We start from the raw sequence: 26398 nt of genomic DNA on the forward strand, positions 1-26398 counted from the left end.
TTTTTTTTTTCTTTAATACTTTATCAATGTGCTTTAACTTCCCATTGTCATTGTAGTCAATTAACCTTTGATATGACCACATTTATGAACATGGCTGATTACAGATATGCATGATTATTTTTGAATTACAAGCAATTTGCTGTCTTTGTAACTGGGCAGAAAATTTATGGTGCTTACCTACCTCAGCATCACAGTAAGGAGACGGTGATGCAGAAGGAAAAATAAATAAGTTGTCTTCTAATTTTATTTGGGTCTTATTGGTTAATTAGGTTATTTATTTTTAGACTGTGTTTTATCTATATTTTAGGAGTTATTGTAATAGGCTTTGCCTAAAGTCATCTAATCTAGAGATAGTGATATTTTATAATTAGATAATAAGCTTAGCTCAAAGTCAGTCAAATTAGGGTTAGAGTTTATTTTACCGTATCTATTTAAATACTCTTTGTACTCCTATGGATATCAGATTATGATTAATGAAAAAATGTGCTTTCTTGGAGGCATGATTGCTCTCTTCTTCTTGGTGATGAGACTCTACCAAAACCCCATTATTCACTAGTGAGACTCTAATCAATGTGGTTTATCTTATTTTCTATTATTTTTGATATATTTTCTATTGTTCCCCTTCCGTCCTGCGTCAAATGGGTTGTTCGAGATTTGTTTGGGCATGTAAGATTGAGATCCCCAACAATTTGGGCAACAGATGTAAAAAAACTTATACGAAATTCATATGTCCAAGTAGATGGTTGGGCAGCTCAAAACTTATTTAGATAAGTGGGTTTCATATAGAGTCTCACTAACAATTTAGGCCACAAATAATCTCATTCTGGATATGGTAGTTGTGTCTCTTAGGAGCTTTCTCACATTTGCTAATTAAATTGCTGCCTGTCCAAACAACAAAATTTGTGAGAATCTCTATCCTATAAACTTTGGCTTGATCTATTTTTTCCCTTTTTCAGCTAAAGAAAAAACTTACATTGCATTTAAAAAATAAAAAAAATAAAAAAATTACATCCATCCATCCATCCAGAGCCACAGCCCATACCAACAGGCTTGGGCAGCTGGGTAGGGGCTACAGAGCCTGAAGAGACCCATTGGCAAACTGCATGAATATTGACACAAAAAAGGTCCATTGGCAAAAGCCCAAACTCTCCCTTTGACTCTTCTCCATGAGTGTTTGTCAGTGTGTGATCTTGTTAATGCAGAGAAGAAAACAAACTCAAAAAAGTTTGATAACCATGACTATACAAACAAATAAAATACTAATTTACAAAATTCCATGTGTCTTCTATTTCCACAAATCAAGCCATATGCTTTGCAATGATCTTGCTCTGGTTCTCCAACCACAACTGTTGCTCATCCAACAGACTTTTCTCATTCATTGGCGACCCATTTGACACTTGTTCATCGGCCATTGCACCTCCAGGGTGTGCAGCAAATGGGTCGTTTTCATTCTGAATTCCTGATATCATCGTCTCCTGGGGATTGTTGGCAAGAAATGTCGGCAGCGCCGCCGCCGCATGAAATGTGGGAGTAGCTGAAAACCCCCTGTCATTTTCTGTGCTTGTGTCTTGTAAAAATGGGTTATATTGGTGGTGTTGAGGAAGTGAATCAACCGAGGGCTCAAACCCATTGGCTCCGTTTGTAGACTCGAACAAAACACTCTCCCAACAATCTTTCTGATTCTCCGAGGTTTTATTATTCTCTTGTTCTTGTTCGTGTTCTTGTTTTTGTTTTTCCAACTCAGCATCGACAACTGAATCATTAGCAATGCTAATGAAATCCTCAAGTGTAGACTGCTTTTCTTCATGTACGGAACCCGTAATGCTCATTAGATCCTCCAGTGACGTGCACCGAGATCTGCCGGAACCCAATCCTCTGTCTTGCGACAACCTCTCCGGCGCGTCTGATTGGTCGTTATAAGGAAACCGCTCAGAACTCGAACCCCGATCCTTGCCGCCAGTCGCCTTCCGAGGAGGCGCAGGGAGGAGCAACGGCGATATCCGACCGTGATGACTAGGAAACGAAGCTTGGTCTCTCAAGAAATCTTGCAATGTCTCAATGAGCTCCTCGGATATCTTTTGCACACTGGGGTACTCGGAGGTTCTCCCTACGCCGATGCTCTTGCAGAAGTCGTAGAAAGAGGAAAGCTGCTGGAATTGTTTGGTGGCTTTGACGCAGGCTTGGAATGCGCTGACGCAAGATTGGTATTGCAAGTGGAAGAAGCTGTCTAGAAGACGCGCCAGGCCTTCGGAGATGTCGCGGTAGAGATCGAAGCTCTCCTGGACGATTGCGTGAAGCGTAATGAGGATCAGCCGGTTGGTTCTGGCTTCGCCGGTGGGTCTTGTGGCTATAGCTCTGTCAATCAAACGCTGCCAGTATGTGATTCTGTCCAGCAGCATTGCCGGTTTCATGTCTCGGACCGGCGATGCCACCGCCCGCCCGATTCTCTGGTGGATGCTTTCTCTTTGCCTGTACGAAACACGCCGTTGAAGCTTCCCTGTTGATGTAACATTCATAAATCCTGACTTATTAATTAAAAAAACCTTATTATAAGGATATATACGAAAATAAATGGATCATTATATAATTAGGATGACTATATGACTATTATATCATATAGTCATATATAATTAAAGTATTGGATTAATTTTTACTCTTGAAATGACAATCGTATAGCAATGACTCTACGAATAGCATTACTCTTCACATAAATAAAATACCGAATAATGTTATGATCCAACTTTTTATCCAGATATCGGTGTTGTTTGGTAAATGAGTTGACCTAGACACTGTAGTTGATGTAGATTAATGTGAAAAAAAGTAAGAATATTTGGTATAAAAAGTGGTATGGAAAAGTGAAAATTTTGTTTTGTAACAAATTTTTTATTTGAATAATAATAAAAAATGAAATATATAATATAAAAAGTGAAAATGTTAGAATGTTTTGATGTTGATTTTTTTGGAAAACGGTGATAAATAAAAATGAGGGAAACCCCAACTCATTTACCAAACAGAGATGGAAAGTTTCTATTCGCCATGGACTTTTTGTATAACCTTTCCATTTGTTTGAAATACATTGTTACATAACATTGAGGAGCGGATCTACCAAAATGTTCACAAATTTGCTTAAAATATACCCATTTTATAAATTTGTCGTCCTAAAATAATATTTTTGTCCCATTTTAATTTTTAATTTTTTTTTTTTTTTTTAAAGTTTTGCCCCCTCCAAAATAATATTTGTGTCGCCTTTTAATTCTTTTTTCTTTTTGGTTTACCCCCTCTTTCAACCTAAAAAACCTAAAATACTCCATTTCATCATTTTGTTTTCTTTCATATTCTAGTCGCTTCTAACCAGAAGCTCAATTTGTGTTGGGACTCTGATTCAATATATAAAATGAAAAATTAAATGGTTTGGATTCTTTGAGTGACTTTTAACTAACAATCAGTTGCCATTGTTTGGCTCAACTCTTAGCATTAATTGTTGTTATTTGGAGCTTAGGGAATTGTTAGGAAAAAAGAAGAAGAGTATTATACACTCAAATGTACTGTTTTTCTTAAACCCTAGTTATTTATACTATTCTGTTTGTGCTACTATAAAATTAAATGTAAGATTTCTATACTTTTATTTTATATAAATCTAAACAAACACGCATATAAAAAGATTATATGTATCTATGTGCTTTTGTATTTATATAAATCTATCGTTAATCTTCCCAACAAAAGCATAAAAGAAAGAAAAATCCGTCCCCTCACACCATAAATCCTAGTTCCGCCCTTAATAACATTATATATTAACATTATACTCTCGTAGAGCTAATAAATTGGGATTTAATCTTTCGTTTTGTTGTGCATATATTTGGGCTAAAAGTTGTGTATTAATATCTCTCTCCCACGTCTATAAATTCAAAGTTGGTATATAATATTTTGATCGCAATGATGAAATAAATTAAGGAGTATAGTTGATTGAGATGAGATGATCACCTGTGAGAAAGCAATCCAAGCGCTCGTCGAGGTACAGAGCAAATGTTCTGACAAAGGCGGTGTAATCCCAGGGGCTGGAATTGGAGTCGTCGCGGAAGCTGGAAAGGTTGAGGATTTTTGCGCCGCGTTTCATTGCATGGAGAACTTCTTTAGGGAAATAGGGATCGCCGTCTTGGAAGGTTCGAAGGACAAGCATGAGAGACTTGACGGCGACGACCCAGTTGCGAGTCCGGCCGACGCGTTTGGAAATGGCCTGTGCGCAGGCGGCGGCGTAGGTTTTGTCGGAGGAGACGAGGAGGAGGATTTCATTGACGTAGCGCTCGTTGATGGGGATTTCGTCGTGGGTGGTGGCCCGGAGGATCAACACCTCGAGGTTGGCGGCGCTGGTGCTCGAAACCTTGGCGAGGCTGATGCTGGTCTGGTCTTTCACTGCCCCAAATGCCTTCCTTAGCTTGCTGGGCATCGTCGGGAGCATAACTTAATTCAATTTCGGCCTCACGGCCACGCCCACAAAAACCTAGCTAGCTAGCAGTCTTGCTGGGTGTTTGGATGGAAAATAAGATGCGATTTTCCGGGAAAACTTATTGATTTCTCGGAAGAGAAAGTGGGAGAGGGTGGTGGTTTTTTTTGGTTGACGATGTGTTTTATGTTTATTTTGGGTGGTGGACCTTAAAACACTCGCATGCTTGTGGACGTGACAAAAACTCGCACTCTTTGCTGACCAAGTCTTTATTTCACAAACCCCTCCCCTAACTTTCTTTGCACCTATTTTACACTACTAAAAAAAAAGTGATATATTTTAAGTAATTTTTTATTTATTATTTTTTACCTAAAAATTAAAAAATAAAAAAATGTTACACCATTCCTATTAATTTTTTCAAATAAAAATTAAATTTCAAGAGCAAATTTTACTTTTTCTAATTTGCAAAGTCATTTGTACCATAACTCTTTTTTATTTTTTATTTTTATTTAAAAAAAAAAACAAAAGTGTAATAATTCAGGAAAAATGTTTATTTTTATTTTTATTTTCTTGCAAATTCACCATTGAATTTATGAAACAACTCACATATTTCGTTACGAACCTAAGATCGCAACTAGATAATTAAGTTCTAAGGGAATCTAAACTTTTCAAACACAAGATTTGTGAATAATTTTCCTGATGTCTTTTTTTTTTTTTGAAGCAAAATCATTCTTATCTCATTAATAGAGGAATCAAGAGCATTAAAACTCTTACAACAACAGAACATAACGTTCTGAAAGATCCTAGCCGAAGTTAAAAGATCAAAGTTGTAACTAAAAGATTACACATCAAAGACGCCAAACATCCGCTAACCTATAACTAATCTTCAGTTGGAATAACAGATCTGCGCTATGCAGACACAAACTAATGCATAGGTAGCTCTTATTCCTCGACCCTGGGATCAAAAAGAACCCATGCCAACACACATCCTCCTGAACTTGAAAGCCAGGATATCGTTCACATCCACAACCCCAGGGGTCTGGACCAAAATAACAAGCGAGGAGATCAAGAAAGAGGACATGGCTTTATTACAAGCAGCAAGAAAAACAAGAAAAATACAGGAAAAATCAAAGCAATACAACTAAAAATTTAAAAATAGGAGCACAGTAGACGGATGACAACAGCCGGAAGAAAAATCGATCGCATGCTTGCCAGAAACCGATGCGTAGATGGCGTTGGAAGCACATCGCAGTGGGGACGCGTGAAAAGATTCAGCAGAAGATAGTAAACAGCAAAGCTGGCGCGGAGGAGATCGGTGGCCCACTCAAAGAAATTGGGGGGAAGTTTGAGTGAATCCCCCATGAGCGGCACCCACAAAGTGTGCCCAAACAAACACCTAGCAAGAAAAAATAAACAAGCAAACAAAGAACAACAATAGGGAAAAGAAAGCGAAATCCAAAAACAAACACAAAAAATAAAAGAAACACAGATCGGGGAAGAGAGGGGGGAAGGAAAATGGGGAAGGGAGGGAGGAACAGATCAAGGAAAGAGAGGAGGGGGGGGAGGGGGAGAAACCCCTCCCCCTCAGCTGTGCGGCACTTCCTTAAGCTCTGCTAGGGTTTTGGGATTTTTATTATGTATGGTAAATGAAGTATAATCCAAAATCAATTTTCTTGATGTCTTTATTCATAGCATAATTCCCTTTAAATAAATGATTCATTATGTATTACTTAAGAGAGCTAATGCTGAGTCAGTAGAGATTCTTAATAAAATGATATCATAACCCTAATACGATTAGGGTTAGCCATCTTATACTAATTAACATAATATAAACCTAATAAATAAAACTAATATGACTACCCTAATATTGGAAAGCCCGTAACATATTTAAAGATGGATTTATGAAGAAAAGTGTTACACATTCTCCCTTTATTCTTTTCTTATTTTTTCACTTTTTAAAATTATTATGAAATGTGAGTCGGACCATGTGGCCCACAAATGCAATAGTAATTTAAAAAAAATAAGGAAAATGAGAGAAAGAAAAACACAAATTAAATGAAAAGAGATGGACAAGAGAATGACTCCAAAGTCCAAACACATATCATAATAAAGTGCAAACAAGCTCCGGACATGGGAAGATGAAGGCAGAAACAGAATTGGCCGTGCAAGCAATAATTCAGCAAGCATGTGACTCTGCAGCAGAGACAAGGTAAGTGAGGTAGGCAAGAGGAATCTGTACTCTGCACCTCAGCTCATGACTCATGAGATAGACACAGAAGGACAGAGGAATCTCATTTGTCTTCTTCTTCTTCCTCCTTCTTCTTCTTCTTCTTCCTTTTCTCTTTTTGAGAGGGTTTGGAGTTTGGACATGGATGGCCTGCAAAAAACACAGAGAGGGTAACATCAAGGTGCAGTCAAAGCTTCTGTGGAGTCCATGATCATTATACTCTATTGGAACCCTTCTGAGCTAGTCTTCTCTGTTTGGGAATATGTGTATGAGTTTTCCAAATATAATTACTGTAATGGGATGTACTTGAGGAGGTGGCTCCCATGGCACATGGGATCAATCATCTGAGGCTCTGAGCAGACATAAAAAAAATAGTTTAACTTTTTGGGGTGTCAATGAGCATTGTCGCTTGGGAATGGGGATATGCATCTTGAGATACCTTTTTCCACTACTTTCATCCTTATAAAATGTTAGGATTGGGGAATCACAACATGCTTATGGATTCTTTAAGACCAAAGAGGAAAAATACCATTTTCGACAGAGATTTCTACCAAATTTAATCTATAAAATTGTCATCTGTTATTAAATTAGCTAAACATAAGTTCACACAACAATTTTATAAACCTTAGATACTGATTATGTGTCGATGTTAGCTTTTTCAGATTCATTAGTATAAGAAGACTCTATAGGTCAACTTAATTCAACCCATTTAGTTTTTGGCACTTAGTTTGTTTCCTTTACGGAATTTTACCTACTTTTACCTTCTTCTTTGGCTATATCAATTACTTTGATAAGTCCAGTCATTTATTTGACCTATTCTTAAACTTTTTAATGAAAACTGTCTCTTTATTTTTTTTTCATGTAATTTTCATTTTTCCTTTTTCCCTATTGAAGTGGGAAAAAAAAAAATTGTAAAACCCGTTTATTTAAACGGGTGAAACCCTTCAATCATATCTTGTTAATTTCATGTACGATTCATATCTTGCTAATTATGTCAAAATTATCATCTCTAAATATTGTGTGCCAAATTTGAATCATAGCAAAATATTAGTACAAAACTATATACATCAATCATATTCTAACTCAACTAAACAAATCAAACTTCTTGACCCTAATTGATGACAAGTTAAAAAAAGCTATAAATAAAGAAATTGTACATTGATTGTCCAAGTATAAAAGTGACAAGTTATCCGAATCCAAGGTAACTTTAAGCAGCGGTTGTTGAAAAAGTAGTAAAATTGTCAAAGCAGGACCTACAGATTACCTTTCAATATTTACTGCATACATTTTTTTTTTTTTTTTTTTTTTAACATTTACTGCATACATTTGTTTGACACAATATATGCCTTTGATTGATGATCATGATAAACACTCTCAGCCACTATGTGAGCAGTACATGCAAGTTGTGAAACACTATCTCTCCTTGGAAAAGAACAAAAAGGGGGATTTTTTCAAGGCACTACAATTCCTCGCTTAATTTCATACTGGCAGACAGTGCATACTGCCCAAGATCTCTGTTCATGGCTTGACTCCTTTTAAATGCATATAACAATGCCCAATTATTTATTTTTTCGAGATGGAAATTTATGTCAGTAGAAACAGCACAGGCCCTTAAAAAAAAAAAAAAAATTGGATGGTCCAAATTGGCAAAACATAGAGTGCCTTGTTTGCCCAAATTAATAAATAATTGCATACTTAAAAAAATAAATAAATAAATAAATAATTGCATATAGGTAATGGTCAAGAGTACAGAGACCTTCACCAATTTGATCACTACGAATGTTCAAATAAATCGGGGTGCAAATCGGGCCGCACCCGTTTATAGATAAGCCAAGTATGAAATACTTTGGGGAGTATTATAGTTAAATGTTACATAGGTAGGGAGAATACATGAGCCAATGCAAATGCTCTAAGGACCAAGGTGCATAAAGTACCCACTTAAATCTTATACATTTATATAATCCATGCTTTATCCTTCATTATTGGCAATGTAGAACTCAGGAAAATAAGAGAGAATGCACGTGAAAATGAGAGTAATGAATATGGGGAAAGTAGACCATTTAATTACAGATGAACAAGTCAAGTTAATCGTCTTAATGACACCAACTACTACAATAATAAATACACACAAAGATACCTCCCCAAAAAATTTAAAACCCTGAATAAAACAACTACAATAATAAATAAGCTATAATTCCAATCAACTACTATTGTCTCTCTCTCTCTCTCTCTCTCTCAACTTAATCAACCCATGAATCATCCCTTCTTTCTCTTTAGAATCCAGAGCCAGTGGGCAACTCGCACTTCCCAAACCCTGCAAAAGACACAAACAAAAACACATTAACACACTTTTTACCCAAAACTACAAAAGAAAGTAGAAAAAAGTAAAAGGCCATGCCCAAGATAGATATTCAATGACAAATATCTATCTTTGACAGTTCACACTTTTTGACTTTTCTTTTTTCAAAAATTACTTTTACCCATTTATCAAGAACATGAATTGAGACTAACAAATTAACACGCCTCGTCAATCTCCGGCGCACTTTAGCAGGCACCAAATAGATTTACTAATATGAGCCAAGTGCGACAAATTTAAGAAATTAAAGAAAAATAATAATGGGAGAAAGGGATATAGAATACGCACTTGGGGGTTGCGTGACAACGTACGCGGCGCCACCGAAGTAACAAGAGCCACCCGCACGGGCGTTCTTCTGGTAATAACTGTTGAAGGCGAAGGAGGCGTGAGCGCTAAGCGTGTTGGGATCGTAACACGAGGCACCAGGCTGGATCGAACGGCAGTCGGCCCCTCCCTCCCCGCACGCGAAGTCTAGAGCCGCCTGCAGCTTTTCCTTTCCCATATCGCCGTTCGCCACGCACCACGTGTTCCCCGAGGAACTCTTGGACACACCCCCTCTGCCCGTTACTGGGGTTGTCATGTGTTGGTTACCGGTGACCGGGGACCGATGGTCGTGGTAATTCTTCAAGCCCTCCACGGTAAACGGAATGTCGTAGACCTTCTCTTCGTTTGGGTAGAAAAGCCCGTAGTTTCGCTCCGATGTCGGGCCGTTTTTACTGTTCTCGTTGAAGAGAGCGAACAGATAAACGGTCAGATCTGCTTGGCGTTTCAGGGGGGTCCCGCCGCCGGTCAAGATCCTACGGACCAAGTTTCCGTTGTACGCCGCGGCATTTTCCATCGACGCGCCGATCTCGTTCTCGTCACCCTTGGAAGGCCAGCCCGTTTCCGAGACGACCAATTTTATGTCGTCGAATTTGAGAGCCGACAAGGCGGCAAAAACGGCGTCGATTTGGGCGTCGAAGAGGCTGAAGTACCGCAACCCGTTACCGGCGTCCACCACGCCCGGGTTTTCCCGGAACAGAGCGTAGTCTAAGGAGATGACGTCAGAGTTTGACTCGTAGGCGAAAAACGGGTAGGCATTGACCATGAGGAACGATCCGGTTTGGCGGATAAAATCCAACATGGGTCTGAAAACGGTTTCGACGAGTTCGGGTCGGAAGGACCCGGCGGAAGACGGGTAAGAGTTTTGGAGGGCGCTGAGAGCTATAGGGGAAGAGACTTTGATAGCATTGTGGAAGTTGTACTTGAAAAGAGCATCGTGGATGTTTTTCATGGCGGGTACGAGGTACCGGGTCGTGTTGTGCGGGTCGACGAAGACCTCGTTACCCACGGCAATGGCTTCGATCTGGGTGGAGGGGTAGTAAGCGGCGACGTTTCGCTGGACCCATGTGGAGGCAAATGACTTGCTTCTGGCAGCAGCGAAGAGTTGCTCGTTGGGAAGGTCCACGGTGACCTTGATTCCGGATCCGGATAATGCTTTGAGAACCGCCGGGTCGGTGTCGAAGACCTTGACCCGGTCTAGACCGTGGGATTTCAGAAGCTCCACCACCTTTGACGCGGGAGGAAGGTTGTTAGCGATTCGCCCGTAGTTCACTCCGATGGAACCCGCATCTGAAAATGTGGACAAGAAAACCAAGCACAACAGTGTTAAAAGCAAACGAAAGAGAAGGTGAAAGATTTGTTTGGTTCTCGGGGAAGAAAAAAAAAAAAAAAGTGAGAAATGTTATGCAGGACAAGCCATGCATTTTGAAGCAAATGCTTAAGAACCCTAAAGATATCTCTTTTTTTTCCCTTTTTTTCTCTGATACCAAACACACCCGACGGGGAATGAGAAAGCTGCAAGCTTGTTAAGCAGCTCTTACCTGCAAATGTGGAGAGGGAAAGGAGCAAGAGGAAGCAGGATAGAGTTCGTCGCTCCATTCTCTGGTTCTCGGAGAAACAGAGCGTTAGAAAGAGAGAGAGAGATAATAGGTTTGGCTCTGTTTCAGAGATTGTCTGAGAGGGCTGGTAGAGTGAGTGGGTGAGAGAGTGAGTAACGGAGAAGGGTCTTTTATTGAGTACAGAGAGTGGGAGGATATCGAGGCAGTAGTGGGTAGGACCCACGTGTCAGCCATGGACAAGATCAAAAGGTTGAGAAATCTCCACCATGAGATTTTTCTCAACGTCCATTGAAATACTGGTTTTTTTTTTCTCCAAATCTTGACCGTCGATTTGTACTTTCATATGGGATGATCTGTGGATGTACAAACACTCATTGCAGTTGATTGATCTTTATTTTATGCTATTTTTCCTCCCCACTTGAGAACCCACGTGGCCCTACAAACTCGACCGTTGGATGGTACTGTTGCCAAGAACTTAGATCAACCAAATTTTGAACGTCTGATCCTTGAATGTACAATAATTCATTGCAGGTGATTGATCTTTATGCTATTTTTGCTCCCCACGTGGCCCTACAAACTGGACCGTTTGATGGTACTGTTGCCAAGACATTAGATCAACCAAATTTTGACCGTCCGATTCCGTGTATGTTATTGCAGGTGATTGGTCTTTATACTATTTTTGCTCCCCACGTGGCCCCACTCCCTCACGTGGCCCTACAAACTCGACCGTTTGATGGTACTGTTTCCGAAGACATTAGTCATCAAACAAATTATCACAGAACATGTAAAATAATCCTCGGGTGCAACAATATTCGATGCCCTATTGACTCCTGCTGTTCCCACGTGTCCCTTGATTTTCTGGAAGTCAACAGGAGGGACGTAGGGGAGGCTGTGAGGTTCATCGGAAGGTGGTCCTGTTGTGCTACACTGTAGATTGTGTAGGCGAGGTGAATATCATTATTATTTTTTTAAATCTTTTTATTTTGTGAGTGAGGTGAATATTATTGGTTGTGTGATTATTGTGTGTCCTTTTTACGATTTGGAAAAAATCTGTCCTTTTCGAACGTTGGGTGCGACAAGAAATGGCTGTGCTTACCTGGAAGCATGTACAACGTTGGGCCCGTGGAGCCGGTAAATCAACCAATCAACTCAAAAACAGCTATATAGCACCACACTCAATCCCTTGTTAAGTCATATTAGTAACCGTTTCATAATTTTTGGCATGAGGCAACACGCATGATAGAAACTAATCTATGAGATGTAGGAAATATTTGCAACAGGAAAATCTTCAAAGACGTAACGCATGACAGACAATTACGGCAAAATTTGTCATAAAAATTGGCGAGTATCATGTAAAAGAGGAAGCACTATTCTTGTGTTCCCTAAAATTAATCCCTTTGATTCATATATTTAGGTATCAGAACTATCTTTTGTCGGCCCACGTCAACAAAATTGTTTTACTAAATTATTTTTTTCTTACGGTTACTTTTGAATTTTGATTGTTACTTTGTTACTTATGTCATAATCGTAAGTATAAGCGATACAGTAATATTTATTACAATTAAATTTAATAATTTAGTAATTGTCATGATACATATTATATAGACTTTTTTTTTTTTTTTTTAAATAATTATTCTTCATTCAATGGTAAAAAGTAACGAGAACCAAATCTCTACAAAGATAGAGCCAATTGCTCTAAAATAACAATATGAGAAATACAATCAGGAGATTCCTTAATTTGGACTTTGTCAATAGGTTCCTAAAGGCCCCCTTAGAGTGCGTGTGTGCCACTGTATTTGCTTCCTGCCTTACATGACAAATATCCTAGGTCCTCAACGTCTTTAACACCAAATGTATGTCATCCACAATCTATCCATTACGGTTCCAACTAAGGCATGCCTCCTTGATTGCTTTGACAACAACTAATTAATTATTAATCCCCCTCCAAAATTATATCGTATACTCCGAGGTCGCGGTAGAGTTTCACTACATGAAGAGCTGCCATGACTTTCGTAGTGGGCAGATTGTAAACGATGTTGATGGTTTTGCATTGGGCTACACCAATTTAATATATGGACTTATAAATTGATGTAGTAGTTCATGTGGCACTGCTTCACAATTTAATTGTTTAGTGACAAGCGTGATAAATATAAAGTGAACTATTACATTAATTTGTATAAAACTTATAATAAAATGTGTAGTATTTCTTACGGAACATGCAAAGCTTGTAGATTGAAAGTGTGTGGGAGTGAATAGATGAAGAAATGGAAAACGTGGGGGCAAATCAAATGGGTTAACAAAACATCCGTGTATGGAACAAATGTTGTGTTTTGTCCTTTTTTTGTGGAGGATAGATTATGTGTTATCTGCAATATCTCTATTTTTTGTTTCTATTTGTCAAGTTGTGTGCAAATAAACACTAGCAACGCCAAATGGGTTATGTCAATCTATTAATGGTTTAATTTCTAGATGTTATACATGGTGGGTTTTTTTTTTTTTTTTTGGATAATCACCGCTATCACCATCACTAATTGTGATGATGACATTTCTAAAGTGTTGTTTTGCACTAGTAACGCCAAATGGGTTATGTCAATCTATTAATGGTGTAATTTCTAGATGTTATACATGGTGGGGGATTTTTCTTTTTTCTTTTTGGATAATCACCGCTATCACCATCACTGATTGTGATGATGACATTTTTAAAGTGTTGTTTTGTAATAATCATAATTTATTTGTAACTAATTTAATATGAAAACCTTAATGGCATAGGGGTATGTATATATATGAGCATGTCCAAAAGGGAATATAATTCTCACTTTCAAGTAAAATTGAGATATTTCATTTCACTATTAAAAAATTTGTTTTGCTGTATTTAATCATATATATAATACCAGTTAATTAAAGTCTCCAAGAGATAGCTCAAACGGCTGAGATTACACTTAATGAACCGGAGGTCACTAGTTCGAATCCCCCTCTCCCCTCTTGTATGGACATATCAAAAAAAAAAAAACCAGTTAATTAATTAAAAAAAGAAAAAGAAAAAGAAGGGCCGTGTGCCAAGATCCCTATGGGTCAGAGGCAGCTTAATCATGGGCCGTGTGCCAAGATCCCTATGGGTCAGAGGCAGCTTAATCATGGGCCGTGTGCCAAGATCCCTATGGATCAGAGGCAGCTTAACATGGACCGTGTGCCAAGATCCCTATGGGTCAGGCCTTTGTTTAGGCCCATTTTCAATTACCTTTCAGCACTGTATGGGTTTAGGAGATTTTTTTTTTTTTTGCTTTTTTAAATTTTCCTTGTACTACTCTGGTCTCTGGAGTTACTCTGTGTTCTCTTTTTAATATGAAATGCAATGGAAATATTATCTTGCTTTGAAAAATAAATAAATAAATAAGAGCTCTCATAGCAGATTCGGCTTCTATGTCTATGCGGTAGTGCAAACTACAGGCTACCGCTTGCACTTCCTCATAGATGCAGTTGTTTTATTGGATGGCCTCATGGCCATTGAGTTTTTTTTTTTTTTGGAAATCTTGGATGGCCTGGATTTATCAATTTTCAAATTTTTATTTATTTATTTATTTATTTTTATTTTTTTAAAACTCAAAGCCAAACCGCGTACTCCAAACAAATGAAAAAAAAAAAAAAAAAACAAAAAAACAAAAAAGAAGCATATATTGTTGTGACACAAAACCACCCCTTTATTCCCATCAATCAAGAGATGACACTTAAGTCCAGGCTATCATACTAAACAACACCTTATCATACCAAATATGAGCAAAAAAAAAAAAAAAAAAAAATAGAAGGGGTGGCCAACGAGCCACCCCAAAGGGAGGTAGGGGCCACCAACGCCCCCAACCCATAGGGTGGCATGCAGCCACCCCCAAATCTAGCTGGGGTGGCGCGTGGCCACCCAAAGCCATGCGGTGGCCGTGGGATAGCTTGCCGTCGCCCTAGCCCATGGGGGTGGCACGTGGTCACATCCAGCTATATCTGACTGTAGAATCTAACTGGGGTGGGCCGCGAGCTACCTCTAGGCCATAGGAGTGGTGTGCGGCCACCCCCAGATCTGGCATGTGGGTGGCTGTGCACCACTCCCATTGGTCGGGGTTGGTGGCGAGCTACCTCCACCTCCCTCTGAGGTGGCCACTCTTGGGTTGTTGCCATCCTCTAAGTTTCTTTTTAAAATAAAATAAACGGGATATAATTACGTGGTTGTATTTGTTTTTTTTTAATGTGTTACATGCTTAGGTGTCACTGATTGGTATGTGCCCCGACCTTATTAAAGTTATTCTTAAAAAAAAAAAAAATCATGTTTATTTTCTTTCCTAAAACTATCCAAAACAAACTTCTCTTCTTCTTTTTTCTCCACTTTTTCAACTCTCCTTGCTTTGTTCCCCACACCAACTCTCCTGCCCTACCCCTACCCACCACCCAACTCGTCCTTCATTCCAAATTCCCATCTCTCTCTCTCTCTCTCTCAAGAACACAAGCATGCATTCATACATACTTTCCTTCGATCTCATATTCCTTTTATCTCGGTGTGATAAAAAGCAAAAGCAGAAAAAACTATCACCTTTCTATTCCTTTTATCCCAAAATTCACTCTCCAACCTCTCTTCTCCTTCCTCTGTCACACCATCGTGGTTTCTTTGAAATCACGCAATAAAAACAGAAACCAACCCCACTCTCCCATGCTTTTCAATCTCGCACACACCCAGAAAAAAAAAACGACAAACATAACAAAACTAACCAACAATGTCCACTACTTTTGAGAGACAGAATATTGGGATCCTCAGACACTCACCTTTTTTTTGGTCTTGCTGTTTGAACTACGTCGTTTGATTTTGGGTTTAAAAAACTCTTCGGTAAATCTAGGCCATCCAAGTAATCTACCTTCCTATAAGAAAGTCCAACCCAAATAAAATTGACACTTTATAAGTAGGCTTTGTTGCTTACAAAGCCCGGTTAGTATTAACTTAAGGCTATTTTTTTTTTTTTTTCCGCCAAGTAGAACAAAGAGGGATTTGGCTTTCGGTGCCGTAGAAAAAATTACAGCACATGTCCCCAAGAGGTAGCTCAATCAGCTAGGATCACACTTAATGAAGTGGAGGTCACTAGTTCGAATCTCCATCCCTCTCTTATATGGACATGTCAAAAAAAAAAAAAAAAAAATTACAGCACATATGTGTGACATTATAAAATATTAGAAATTTGATGCATTAAATATAGAGTTTTTGAACTTTGAAAAATAGTTTTCAAGTTAGGAAAATTCAGATGCTTTTAAAAACCGTTATCAAAAGCTAGCCTAACCTTTTTTATTTGGACAAAGTTTTCCTCTAAACTGGGTTGAAGGAATTTCCTTCAATCTAATCTATAAAAATGACATGCGTCTATTTTTTTAAGGACAGTTTTCTTCCAAACTGGGTTGGAGAAATTTCTTTCAACCTATTATATAAAAGTGACATGTATCTATTTTTTTAAACTCATGTGAGATGCATATGAGTTTTTAATAAAATTTATTTCAACTTTGTCCCTGTTATTAAAAAAATATGTGCATCTCACATGTTCAAGGGACATATGTCACTTATATATAGTAGGTTAAAGGAAATTGTTTCAACCCAGTTTGGAAGAAAACTTTATTTTTTTTTTTAATAACATGTGATATGCAAATATTTTTTTAATATGAGGAACAAAGTTGGAATAAATTTTATTAAAAACTCATATGCATCTCATATATTATTAAAAAAATAGACACATGTCACTTTTATAGACTAAGTTGAAAGAAATTCCTTCAATCAAGTTTAGAGGAAAATTTTGTCATTTTCATTTTTAGTTTTGGATTATGTTTTTTAAAATACAAGTAAGATAATAATAAATATTTTAAAAATTATTTTTAAGGTTTTAATTAATTAAATAATAAAAATTCAATAAACTACAATCGTTTTATATCAAAACACCAACCTAAACGAACTCAAATACATTGAATTTAGACACGTACCTATAAGACTCCCTCCCTCTATTCTTCTAGAAAAGTCCAACAAATGACCCAAAAATGAAAAATCTCCTCCATTTTATCACTATAAAATATGATTTAAGATTTGATCAGCATTGCTTATAATTGTAATTTTTTTAGCTGAAGATAAGGAAGATTCTAACCAGTGATTTCGCTCCGCTCTATTTGGCGTAATCTTAGTTGATTTAGCTACAATATAATTAATGATAAATTCTGACACAGCCTAAAAACAAAAGGAAACAACTCAAACTTTTTTGGGAGAGAGAAAGGAAGAAGATGTCAGGTGTGACGAACCGGCAGCAAGAGGAGGACAAGAAGCCCAACGATCAGTCTGGCCACATCAACCTCAAAGTCAAGGGCCAGGTCTTTCTCTTTTTTCTTTTTCTTTTTCTTTTTCTGAAAGGGTTTTTCTTCTGTTTGTTATGGTTCATGGATTGTTTGTCTGATTCGTGTGTTTTGGTGATTGTGATTATGGTTTGTTCTGGGTTTGCTTTTTCTGGTGTACCCTTTTGTTTGGTTTCCGAGAAAATGGAAGGAACCAAGAGTTATAAAGTGGTTTCTATGGGTTTTTCTTTTGAAGATTTAAAATTGTTGTTCTCCGTGTGTTGTGTTTTGGTGTTTTTATGTATCCTGTTGTGTTATTCTATTAAATGGGTTTGCTGTTTGTTCTGTGATTTTGCGTTTTTTGGTTTTTGGATGGGTTTCGTTTGGTGTATTTACGTTTAGTTTCTAAGAAAAGCGAAGGTATATATATATAACACAGGACAGACAAATACCATATTTACTTGTTGAGGGGTTTCTGGGTTTGTACATGTGCACGTGTGTGTGTGTGTGTGTGGTTTTGTGTTTTGTGAATTTAAGGTCATTGTGGGTTTGGGTTCTTATTTACCCTCTGTTTTGGTAGCTGAAAGAATAATGGGAAGTAGTAGAAAAATGAGGTAATTAGAGATTATTATTTGATAATTATGTTTTGTCTACGTGTCTTTGGTATTGCTCAATTTTGTGAATTTAATTGTTTGTGGTCTTGCTTTGGTTTCACCTGTGTTTGGTTGCCGAGGAAATGGATGAAAAGGAAGAGAATTTGGTTGAATGTTCTAACCTGTGTTTAAGTTCATTGCTCTTTTAGGGTTTTTTTTTTTTTTTTTTATTTTTGGTTTGGTTTGGGTGCACGGTAAGCATATCAGCTTGACTACTTTTGGATTCAAAGGGTTTCCAGTATGGTTTTCTATTCATGTTTTGTGTTTTGTTGCTTTTCCTTTTCTTTTCTTGTGTGATTTCATTGTATTATATCTGCGGAAGTTCTTGTCGGGCTGTCGGCCCTGCATCCGTGTGTAGGAGTGGAAATTTATGTTTGCATGTCGGGTTTAGATCGTGTCAATACATGAGTATAAAACTATATATTGATCAATTCTCACTCGATCCATTTAATTAAACAGATCATACCCCTCAACCCGAACCCGCTAATTTCGTGTTGGGTTTGTGTAGGGTTTGCGAGTCATGTCAAAAATTGTAACTTGCTAATTTTTGTGTTAAGTTGCGGGTCATGTAAAAAATTACCAATGGTGGGTTCATATGTTGTAACTGTTACGTTCTATCAGCAACTATAACATTACATTCATGGACATGATTTCTGTTAGAAATCATGAAATTACTACAATTTTGAATTAGTGCAGTCTTGAAATGCTTCAGTGTACATTAATGTTGGTCATAAAACAGAATGTTGTGATTTGGAATTTGTTAATTTGAGAGGTTGCATTTCATAATCTGGGTATGACATGTAATATTGGCTCTCATGTGAGAATGCTCTAGTTAATTGCCACCTTCATTGTTGATTTTTCGAAGGACCGTATTTGTATGTTCAGACCCTTTATATTTATATTTATGCTGAGTGGTTTATGCGAATTCTTGTATTTTTCTTTTTTGTTTTGAAATCGTTCATACAGATTGATAGGTTTCCTTGACCAAGAGTCTGCCACTGAGCATATGGGCCTACGACTGTGTTTGAGTGCATGGTGGGAGTGAATGACTAATTTGTGTTGAATTGTAGGATGGGAATGAAGTCTTTTTCCGGATTAAAAGAAGCACTCAGCTGAAAAAGCTTATGAATGCGTATTGTGATCGACAATCTGTGGAGTTTAACTCAATTGCTTTCTTGTTTGATGGCCGTCGTCTCCGAGCAGAGCAGACTCCCGATGAGGTCTCTCTCTCTTCCTCTCTCGCTTTTGTACTTGCGGTACTCAGATCAGTGGTATTTGGTGCGTGCATAATGTATCTGACATTCTGTATTTTTCTCATTTTCAGCTGGAAATGGAGGATGGTGATGAGATAGATGCAATGTTGCACCAAACTGGTGGAACAACCGCTTAGATGTGTGCCTATCAAAGCTATTTAGCATGTAGGTTAGGCTGGATTGTTAGGTTTTTGGGTTTGTATTAGACATCTTGCCTTGTGAAGTGTGGCTCTCTCTCAGACAAGATTCAAAACTTGAATAGTACGTTAGTTTTTCTTATTGAACTCTGCTTAACTTGGGTCACTTTCAATGCCCGTTTATGTTTTCTTATCAAGGTGCAGTTTGCAGCATCATCTTGCTATTCATTTGTGTGTTTGGTTGAGGACTTGAGGTTCGGGAATTTGCATGGCAATCCTTGTTTTTGTCAAATCCTTTTTTTTTTTTTTGGGTCTTTCTTTCCTTTTAAAACAAGAATGAATGTATATTCGAAGGGATTTCGCACATAACATATTAATCAATGATTCATCGTTGTTTATTGGGAAGGGATCTTGATCCTTAAGTGGAAACAATGACCCTTTGTGCTGCAGTGTATTCATATCTCTTGTGTTTTACTTGGTAATTTAATTTTTTAAATTGCCTAATAATGCGCTGTCAGGGTACTCTTTGATTCTTGGAGTTGAAATGGTGGCTGTCTTTCAAATTTAAGGGTTTATAATTTCCAGAAAAACTAAACTTACCTAGCAATTGTTGGAAGGTGGAAGACTTTTGTATACTCCATGGAAGAACTCATAACCATTGCACTGAATAAGATTTCTCAAAGCTATAAAAATTTTGTCCTATTTCTTGCATTGGTTCCTAATCCTAGTCAGCATAGTCATTTAAGCCAACAAGACTCGGCAAAAGAGGGGATTTACTGTAAGCTTATTTCAAAATCAAAAGATTTGTGAATGTGTAATATAAATATGTAAGAAAAAGATTCATATGAAAATATAAAGGCCGCCTGCACATACTATTTACATTCTCCAAATTAACTATTCAGATACAAATGGGTAAAAGCCTATCACTGTAAAAAGTTATTTAAAAAAAAAAATGAAAAAGAAAGAAAGAAACAGACTAAAGCAAGACAGCTAAGAATAAAAGAATGGACTCTTCCAATGATATATATACTCAAGTATCGTGTCAGTGGCGTTTTATGAAGACAGGCACCAGTTGGATGGAGGTATCCTCTCTTCTGTGTAATTTAACAAAATGAAGAAGCTTCAGTTAATGTGAACCTTTCTTCTTTCTTCCAACTGCAAAAACCACAACCAACAAAATCGGCATAAGGATAAAGGAAAATGTGTCTTAATGCTATCAAGTGTCAGATTTGTAATGACAAAAAAAGGGGCAGCTCGAAAGCAGCAAAGGTTTACGAGAGGAACAACTCTACTAGTGGTTGTAACATAATTTTACACATCAAATCAGCATTCTGTCCTTTCTTTTCAACTGAGAAGTTTAATGCCATAAAATTTATGATCAACAGCCTTGGCAGGCAACATCCAGCAAGCAGAAACAGAAACCAAGAGCATTGTTACTACAACACAAACATAAAGCCCCATGCACCAAACCACTCTGTTTTGTTTGCTACAATCTTGAGTACAGAAAGTGACAACCATGATCTTCACAAATAGTAAAATAAGATTACTTACTGGATTCCAAGTCCCAGATGTTGGTCTAGTACGCCTTGAGTCTGCACGCTGTGATCTCTGCCCTTTATCAAATAATCTTTGGAGAAACTTCTGTATGTGATTATAAATGCTGTATAGCATCACATCAAAAATATCATTAGCAAGAGGGGTTGGCTGAGATCTAAAGATAAAAAGAACCTAAAAATTTCAAGAGCAGTAATTTACAATCTTAAAAAACAAAGGAAAATTCAGGTTGGTCCTGATGAAATAGCTAATACATAATTGTTCTAAGCGATGAAGCATCACTAAGAAGTTTGAGAAAGTTTAAACTCAAGGAAAGCAGGTCGAAACTACTTCCCGTGGACTTCAGTCAAAATCGGGAAACACAGTAAAGAACTAACAAAAAGGCCAAAATGTCTACACAAGAATTTTTTTTTTAAACTCCATCTTACATTGGCAGAGGAATTCTCGCTGGTCCAATTTTATCCATGTGAAGTAATGATTAATAATTCCACTTCACACCCTTAATCAAGTTAATATTATAAAATTTCTCTTCATCTTTTACAGAAGCAGACTACACTGCGTTCATACAGATCCTATCATAGAATTCCATGACCAAGGACAGGTTCTTTTTCAGCTATAACACAGCCATCTGATTCAACACGTCTGATCCCTGTGACTCCAGACACAAATGGTTCCACCCTGTGAAGATGCCAGATAATACCTTCAAGGTAAAGAGTATGTCCCATGCCATCATCTCCTCCATTAACCCATTTGACAATATCAGAACATCCACCATCTAAATCATTTATATGCTAAAAGAGGGTGAGCAGGTCTGGAACATTCTTTGACCTCCATTTGTCCAAGCTAAAAATTCTACTATCCTCAATAACTTCTGCCTTCATGTCCAAAAGGCAATAGGTAAATCATGCCTCTTGATTTCTCAAGGTCTCTCGTTTCTCTCTATAACTTGAGATTCCCGAACAGCAATAGAAATCTGGCTTCTATGGGGAAGGGCCACCCGGGGGGGTTTCGCGGGGGGGGGGGGGGGGGGGGGGGGTTGGGGGGTGGGGGGAGAAACCATACTGACTGATGCTGTGACCATGAAATGTAGTCATTACCTAAATGTTGTATCTGCCAAAGAAATCGATACAAATGTCTATGTGGATTATGGATATGAAGGAGATTGGGAGGAAACCATCAATTCCATGTGATTCAAAAAGTAACTAGAATAATTTATCAAGCATACCTAAGGCGATGCCTGTTGCAGGCTGCAAAGAAGGCAACAAAACCATTCAATATACTCCTTAAAGCACGGAAGACCTGAGAGCAACAACAAAAATAGGACGATGAGTAAACCATTTATTCGCGCATGTACATATTGTCAGATGCAATTATATACTTCCTTACAACCTGGGAAAAGAGATCATTCCAAAGTGAACGCCACATGGAAACTTCATATGTGCTCACTGCTGCCTCAGAAGCTGAAGCAAACTGGAAAATGCTACTAACAAACTGCCATATTTCTCCAAGCATTTCATGTATGCTGGTACAAATGAAAGCCACAAAACTGGCTAATGCAAAGACCATGCGAATCGGAACATAAAGCAATTCCCAAAGAATCCAAAATATAGGATATAAAATGGATGTTGCTGCAGTATAATGCAAACAAGAGCAGATACAATCAGTAGCATATTTGTTAATTATATGACCTCATATTGAACTTACAAGAATGCTTAATGCAAAAGAGCTGATGACCTACCAATGCTCTGGATAACTGAGAGGCCAAACCATATTGGCAACAGTAAGATCTCTACTAGATTCTCCACTAAACTAAAAGAAGACCCAACCATAATCCAAATGACTGAACAGAAGCTCTGAACTAATTCAATAAGCACATTCCAGATTGGAAGGAAAAACCCAAAAAAGTCCTGAAGTGGCTGTGACAGTGGCTGGGTAAAAACTGAAAGGAAGGATCGAGAGGCACGTGTAATTGTAAGAAACCAGTTAACAGCCTTCTGAAAATTATGTAGAAACAGCATAGTTCCCAAGTATTTGATCCTTGATACCATTTCCCAAGTCTCTATCCAATCAAAAAGAGGCCCACACAAACGAGAAGCAGTTGCCTTGAGAACCGGGACATTTTTGTATAAATCATAAAATCCAATGAGAACAGTGACGACTGAGATCAGAACATACAAAGCTCTTGCCAAAGGGCACATCCATGGGCGATAAAGATGACAAAACCCTGGGTATGACTGAAGAAAGATAACCCAAGATGGAAGCCCAGCCTCTAACAAGGTAAGTAACCGCAAGTCAGACATTATTATTTGCCTTAGTCTAAAAGGAAGATCACGGTCGTTGAACCTAAATAAAATTAAGACATCCTTGTACTGAGTAGCTTCAACAGCATCTTCATAATCGCTGGAACAGGTTTCGGAGCTATCTAATGAGTCACCAGTTTCTCTTTGTATTTCCTCGGGATAGGTATCAACTTCAACTTCTGTACTAACGGACTTCATTACTTTTCTTCTCTTGTAAGGCCCGGTGGGTGGAGGTGGCGTGTGCAGCACGTTTGTTCTATTTTCATCTGAAGGAGAATATACACTAAAATTGCCACCAAGGCTGTGGAATAAATTATCCTCAACAGACAGATTATCATTGAAGACCTTTTCGTCATCATCAATGGGGATAGTTTTTGAGAAATTTTCTTCAGCATCATAGAATTCTTCTCCTGAAAGATTCCAGATAAATTGAATGCTCGGTCAGTGATATATACTGTAGTTAGAATCAACTTTAACAAGTTAACTGTTGCTTATCACTGTTGTATATGTAAACATGGTAACAAATGACAAGTTAGCATCAACGTTGATGATTCAGAATAAGGTAAGCAAGGTCTCAGGAAAAAAAAAAAAAAAGAAAGAAAGAAAGAAAAAAAGTAAGCAAGGGAAAGCTAGAAAGAAATACAAATAATAATAATAATAATAATAATAAACTCTTCATGATCATCAGAGGAATGCAATGTTTCTTTAGATCTAATCACCCCCCCACAAAAAAAAAAAGAAAAAAGAAGAAGAACTAGAAGCAAATACATAATAAAAAGGAACCCTGTCCGAATGTCCTTAAAGACATATGCCTTGGAAGCATAAAGAAGGAGAGGGTAACTGTTGCTTATCACTCTTGCATAACAAGAGCTGATGTATGTAACCTATTGATAATATGCATGTAGGAGCCTTGTTGACAGCGCCCGTGTGAACACGAGTTCAGATGCTTCTTCTACATACATACACGAAAACACAAGAAGTTACAGCAGAACACAATCCCACGCTTGACACATCAACTCAAAATGTTTCCATGTCTAAATATCATAACAATATGTGGAACAATGCATGTCTAAAAATTGTTAAAGTTAGTTTAGAGTACCTATGGCAGAATCCAGATACTCTTTCAAGAGTAGCTGTTCAGAGAGTGTTCCCAAGAACCATGAAGATATAGAGCTTGCAGCTTGAGCTATACTATCAAATTCCCATCTTTGCATTACTTTGGCCTCAATAGCCAGACTCGTATCAGTCTGCAAGAGACATGAAAACTGTAGAACACACGATATTCAAATGAACTACGTAAAGAACATGGAGCATGTAGAAGCAATAGTACCTGAAGCTCATTCAAGTAGTTAATGCCTCGAACATTGCTCCATGAAACTTCAAATACAATAAAGCCATACAAGGTCCTATGCAACTCACTGCTAAAAAGCAAAGAATTGCGAAGCTTTTTTACAGGTAGCGGAACCCTCTTACGAGACAATGTTGCTGCATCAATCAATGAGAACCATTTCTTGAGCTTCTCTGATTTACTATTGTTGGATCTGCAACTAGACTTCTTTCCTTCCTTTCTCTCCCTCCGTGCTTTTGTGTTTGCAAATGGAGATAATCTCGACTGAATTTAAATTAAAAAAAAAAAAAAATTAACTTCATTCTCTAAATTAAGTACATGCAACATAATTAAAATGCAAAAAGGTGCTCTTGACAACCTTCGTAACCATTAACTGCCACAACTGAGCTCGCCTTTTTGAACCTAGGTCTCTCAACCATGGTCGATTGTCCACCAAGATGAACAATTTCTTGCTTTCATTGGCAAGGAAAAGGCTAAGATCCGAAAGATAAGACTGCAAGTCTCTGCAACCGTATATACAAAACAAATTATATTAGAAACCCTCCAGCAAAAACCCAAATTTTTCGTATATTGTCTCAACTATTCCACAATTAACCCAAGACTCAAATGATTCACTTGATTCTGCATCAACCCCAGTTGAAATTTGTTCCATATAACCTTTAATCACTCAAAATTAACCAAGTTTGGCAGATGCTCAACCAAGTTCAACTCCTTAACTAAAAGGCAGAATCAAATTAAGCACTACGAGTCAATGACTTCATAATGAGCAAAGAAGCAAGAAAAATTACAAAAAGAAAGTCCTAATTTCTACCCATTTCTCATTCTTGTAATCAAGATTCACATTCAAATTATCACAAATTCCAAAAAACAAAAAACAAAAAATGAAAAATGAAAAAAGAAAATCTTATTTGTTCCCAACAAATCGAATCAGAAGAATTCAAAATGCATTAAGCATGCAAATACAAAAGAAAGAAATGAAAACAAAACCTTACTTACCCAATTTGCAAACTTGTTAGAGGGACAACGCTCGATGTATCATCACCATTCCCCATCAAAACCGCTCTCTACGCCCAATTCACCACCATCCACTGCTTCACATCCCACACAAACCACACCATTGTAAAATTTATACACAAACTTCCATACATTCACATACATACGCATACATGCACACACATGTACCTGGAGTCCATGAGAACCAAGGAGAAGAACAGAGGCTAAAGAAGAAGAACTTCATAAGAGAGAGGAAAGTCCACGCTGGAGAAACTGAAGGCGACGATTTGAGGACGGCTGACAGGTAAAGAATTCAATTGCAGGAGTAAATTTTCTTGAGAGGAAATTAATTAAATCGCTCTCATTCGAATTTCATTTTCATTTTTTTTTTTTTTTTTTGGGTTTGTTTGTCGGTTTTTCGGTTTCCGTTGCTTGGGTTGGAAGGCGTGTCGTGGCGTGTGGAGAAAAGGTTCGAGTTCGGAGTTGGAGCGGTCAGGTGACACGTCTGAGACGCGGAGCTAGGTGGCGATGAGTGTAGAATGGTAATTTCAGCATCGGGATCTGGTTACTTCCCGCCAGGATCCTCTGTTGTCGTTTGCACACAGACAAGCAGAAGGAGAGAGAGAGAGAGAGGTCGGAAGGATAACGAAACCTGGGAAACAACCGCGACATACGCCTGGGGAGAGCTCTAAGGTGTGGTTCGGTGTACGTAAATTTGTGTCCGTACGTTGTGATCATAACTTCCGAACCGTTTATTTAAAAATTGTATAGTAAGATAATTCATAAATTCTACTGATTTTTTTTTTTTTAATTATAATCATATCATCATAGTCATCTTTTGATGTACATTTTAAATATATCGAATTTTAAAAAAAAAATTCTTCAAACCCAATTTGTAGAAACAACTTAAGCACGACGCT

At 37.8% G+C, this 26398-nt stretch overlaps 4 protein-coding genes across 6 annotated transcripts; 1 reads left to right on the plus strand and 3 right to left on the minus strand.

Moving 5' to 3' along the window:
- Positions 1 to 964: 964 nt before the first annotated feature.
- On the minus strand, positions 965 to 4605 carry LOC132182531 (ENTH/ANTH/VHS superfamily protein). Of its 2 annotated transcripts, none has more exons than XM_059595803.2 (2): positions 3982 to 4605; positions 965 to 2497 (listed from the first exon to the last, which is right to left on the minus strand). In XM_059595803.2, exons 1-2 carry the CDS (start codon positions 4454 to 4456, stop codon positions 1299 to 1301), a joined length of 1674 nt encoding a protein of 557 aa, XP_059451786.1. In that variant the 5' UTR covers positions 4457 to 4605; the 3' UTR covers positions 965 to 1298. The 2 variants fall into 2 exon arrangements, with proteins under 2 accessions (XP_059451786.1, XP_059451785.1); XM_059595802.2 differs by having other exon boundaries at positions 965 to 2521.
- A 4091-nt stretch (positions 4606 to 8696) lies between these two features.
- On the minus strand, positions 8697 to 11033 carry LOC132180862 (glucan endo-1,3-beta-glucosidase 13). The gene is made up of 3 exons (XM_059593840.2): positions 10887 to 11033; positions 9313 to 10635; positions 8697 to 8982 (listed from the first exon to the last, which is right to left on the minus strand). Exons 1-3 carry the CDS (start codon positions 10942 to 10944, stop codon positions 8942 to 8944), a joined length of 1422 nt encoding a protein of 473 aa, XP_059449823.2. The 5' UTR covers positions 10945 to 11033; the 3' UTR covers positions 8697 to 8941.
- A 6022-nt stretch (positions 11034 to 17055) lies between these two features.
- LOC132181063 (small ubiquitin-related modifier 1) lies at positions 17056 to 19511 on the plus strand. Its single transcript, XM_059594113.2, has 3 exons — positions 17056 to 17279; positions 18964 to 19113; positions 19218 to 19511. The coding sequence occupies exons 1-3, from the start codon at positions 17193 to 17195 to the stop codon at positions 19281 to 19283; spliced, it is 303 nt and encodes a 100-aa protein (XP_059450096.1). The 5' UTR covers positions 17056 to 17192; the 3' UTR covers positions 19284 to 19511.
- Positions 19512 to 20128: 617 nt separating this feature from the next.
- Positions 20129 to 26136, minus strand: LOC132181348 (G1/S-specific cyclin-E protein). 2 transcript variants are annotated; one of them, XM_059594530.2, is made up of 10 exons: positions 25668 to 26136; positions 25482 to 25573; positions 24844 to 24988; positions 24468 to 24749; positions 24237 to 24384; positions 22576 to 23547; positions 22227 to 22465; positions 22063 to 22136; positions 20835 to 20943; positions 20129 to 20438 (listed from the first exon to the last, which is right to left on the minus strand). In XM_059594530.2, exons 2-10 carry the CDS (start codon positions 25535 to 25537, stop codon positions 20406 to 20408), a joined length of 2058 nt encoding a protein of 685 aa, XP_059450513.2. In that variant the 5' UTR covers positions 25538 to 25573; positions 25668 to 26136; the 3' UTR covers positions 20129 to 20405. The 2 variants fall into 2 exon arrangements, with proteins under 2 accessions (XP_059450513.2, XP_059450514.2); XM_059594531.2 differs by having other exon boundaries at positions 25482 to 25576.
- Between the last annotated feature and the right edge of the window lie 262 nt (positions 26137 to 26398).

The sequence above is a fragment of the Corylus avellana genome, chromosome 5, assembly GCF_965113065.1.
Source record: "Corylus avellana chromosome 5, dhCorAvel1.hap1.2, whole genome shotgun sequence".
NCBI lineage: Eukaryota > Viridiplantae > Streptophyta > Magnoliopsida > Fagales > Betulaceae > Corylus > Corylus avellana.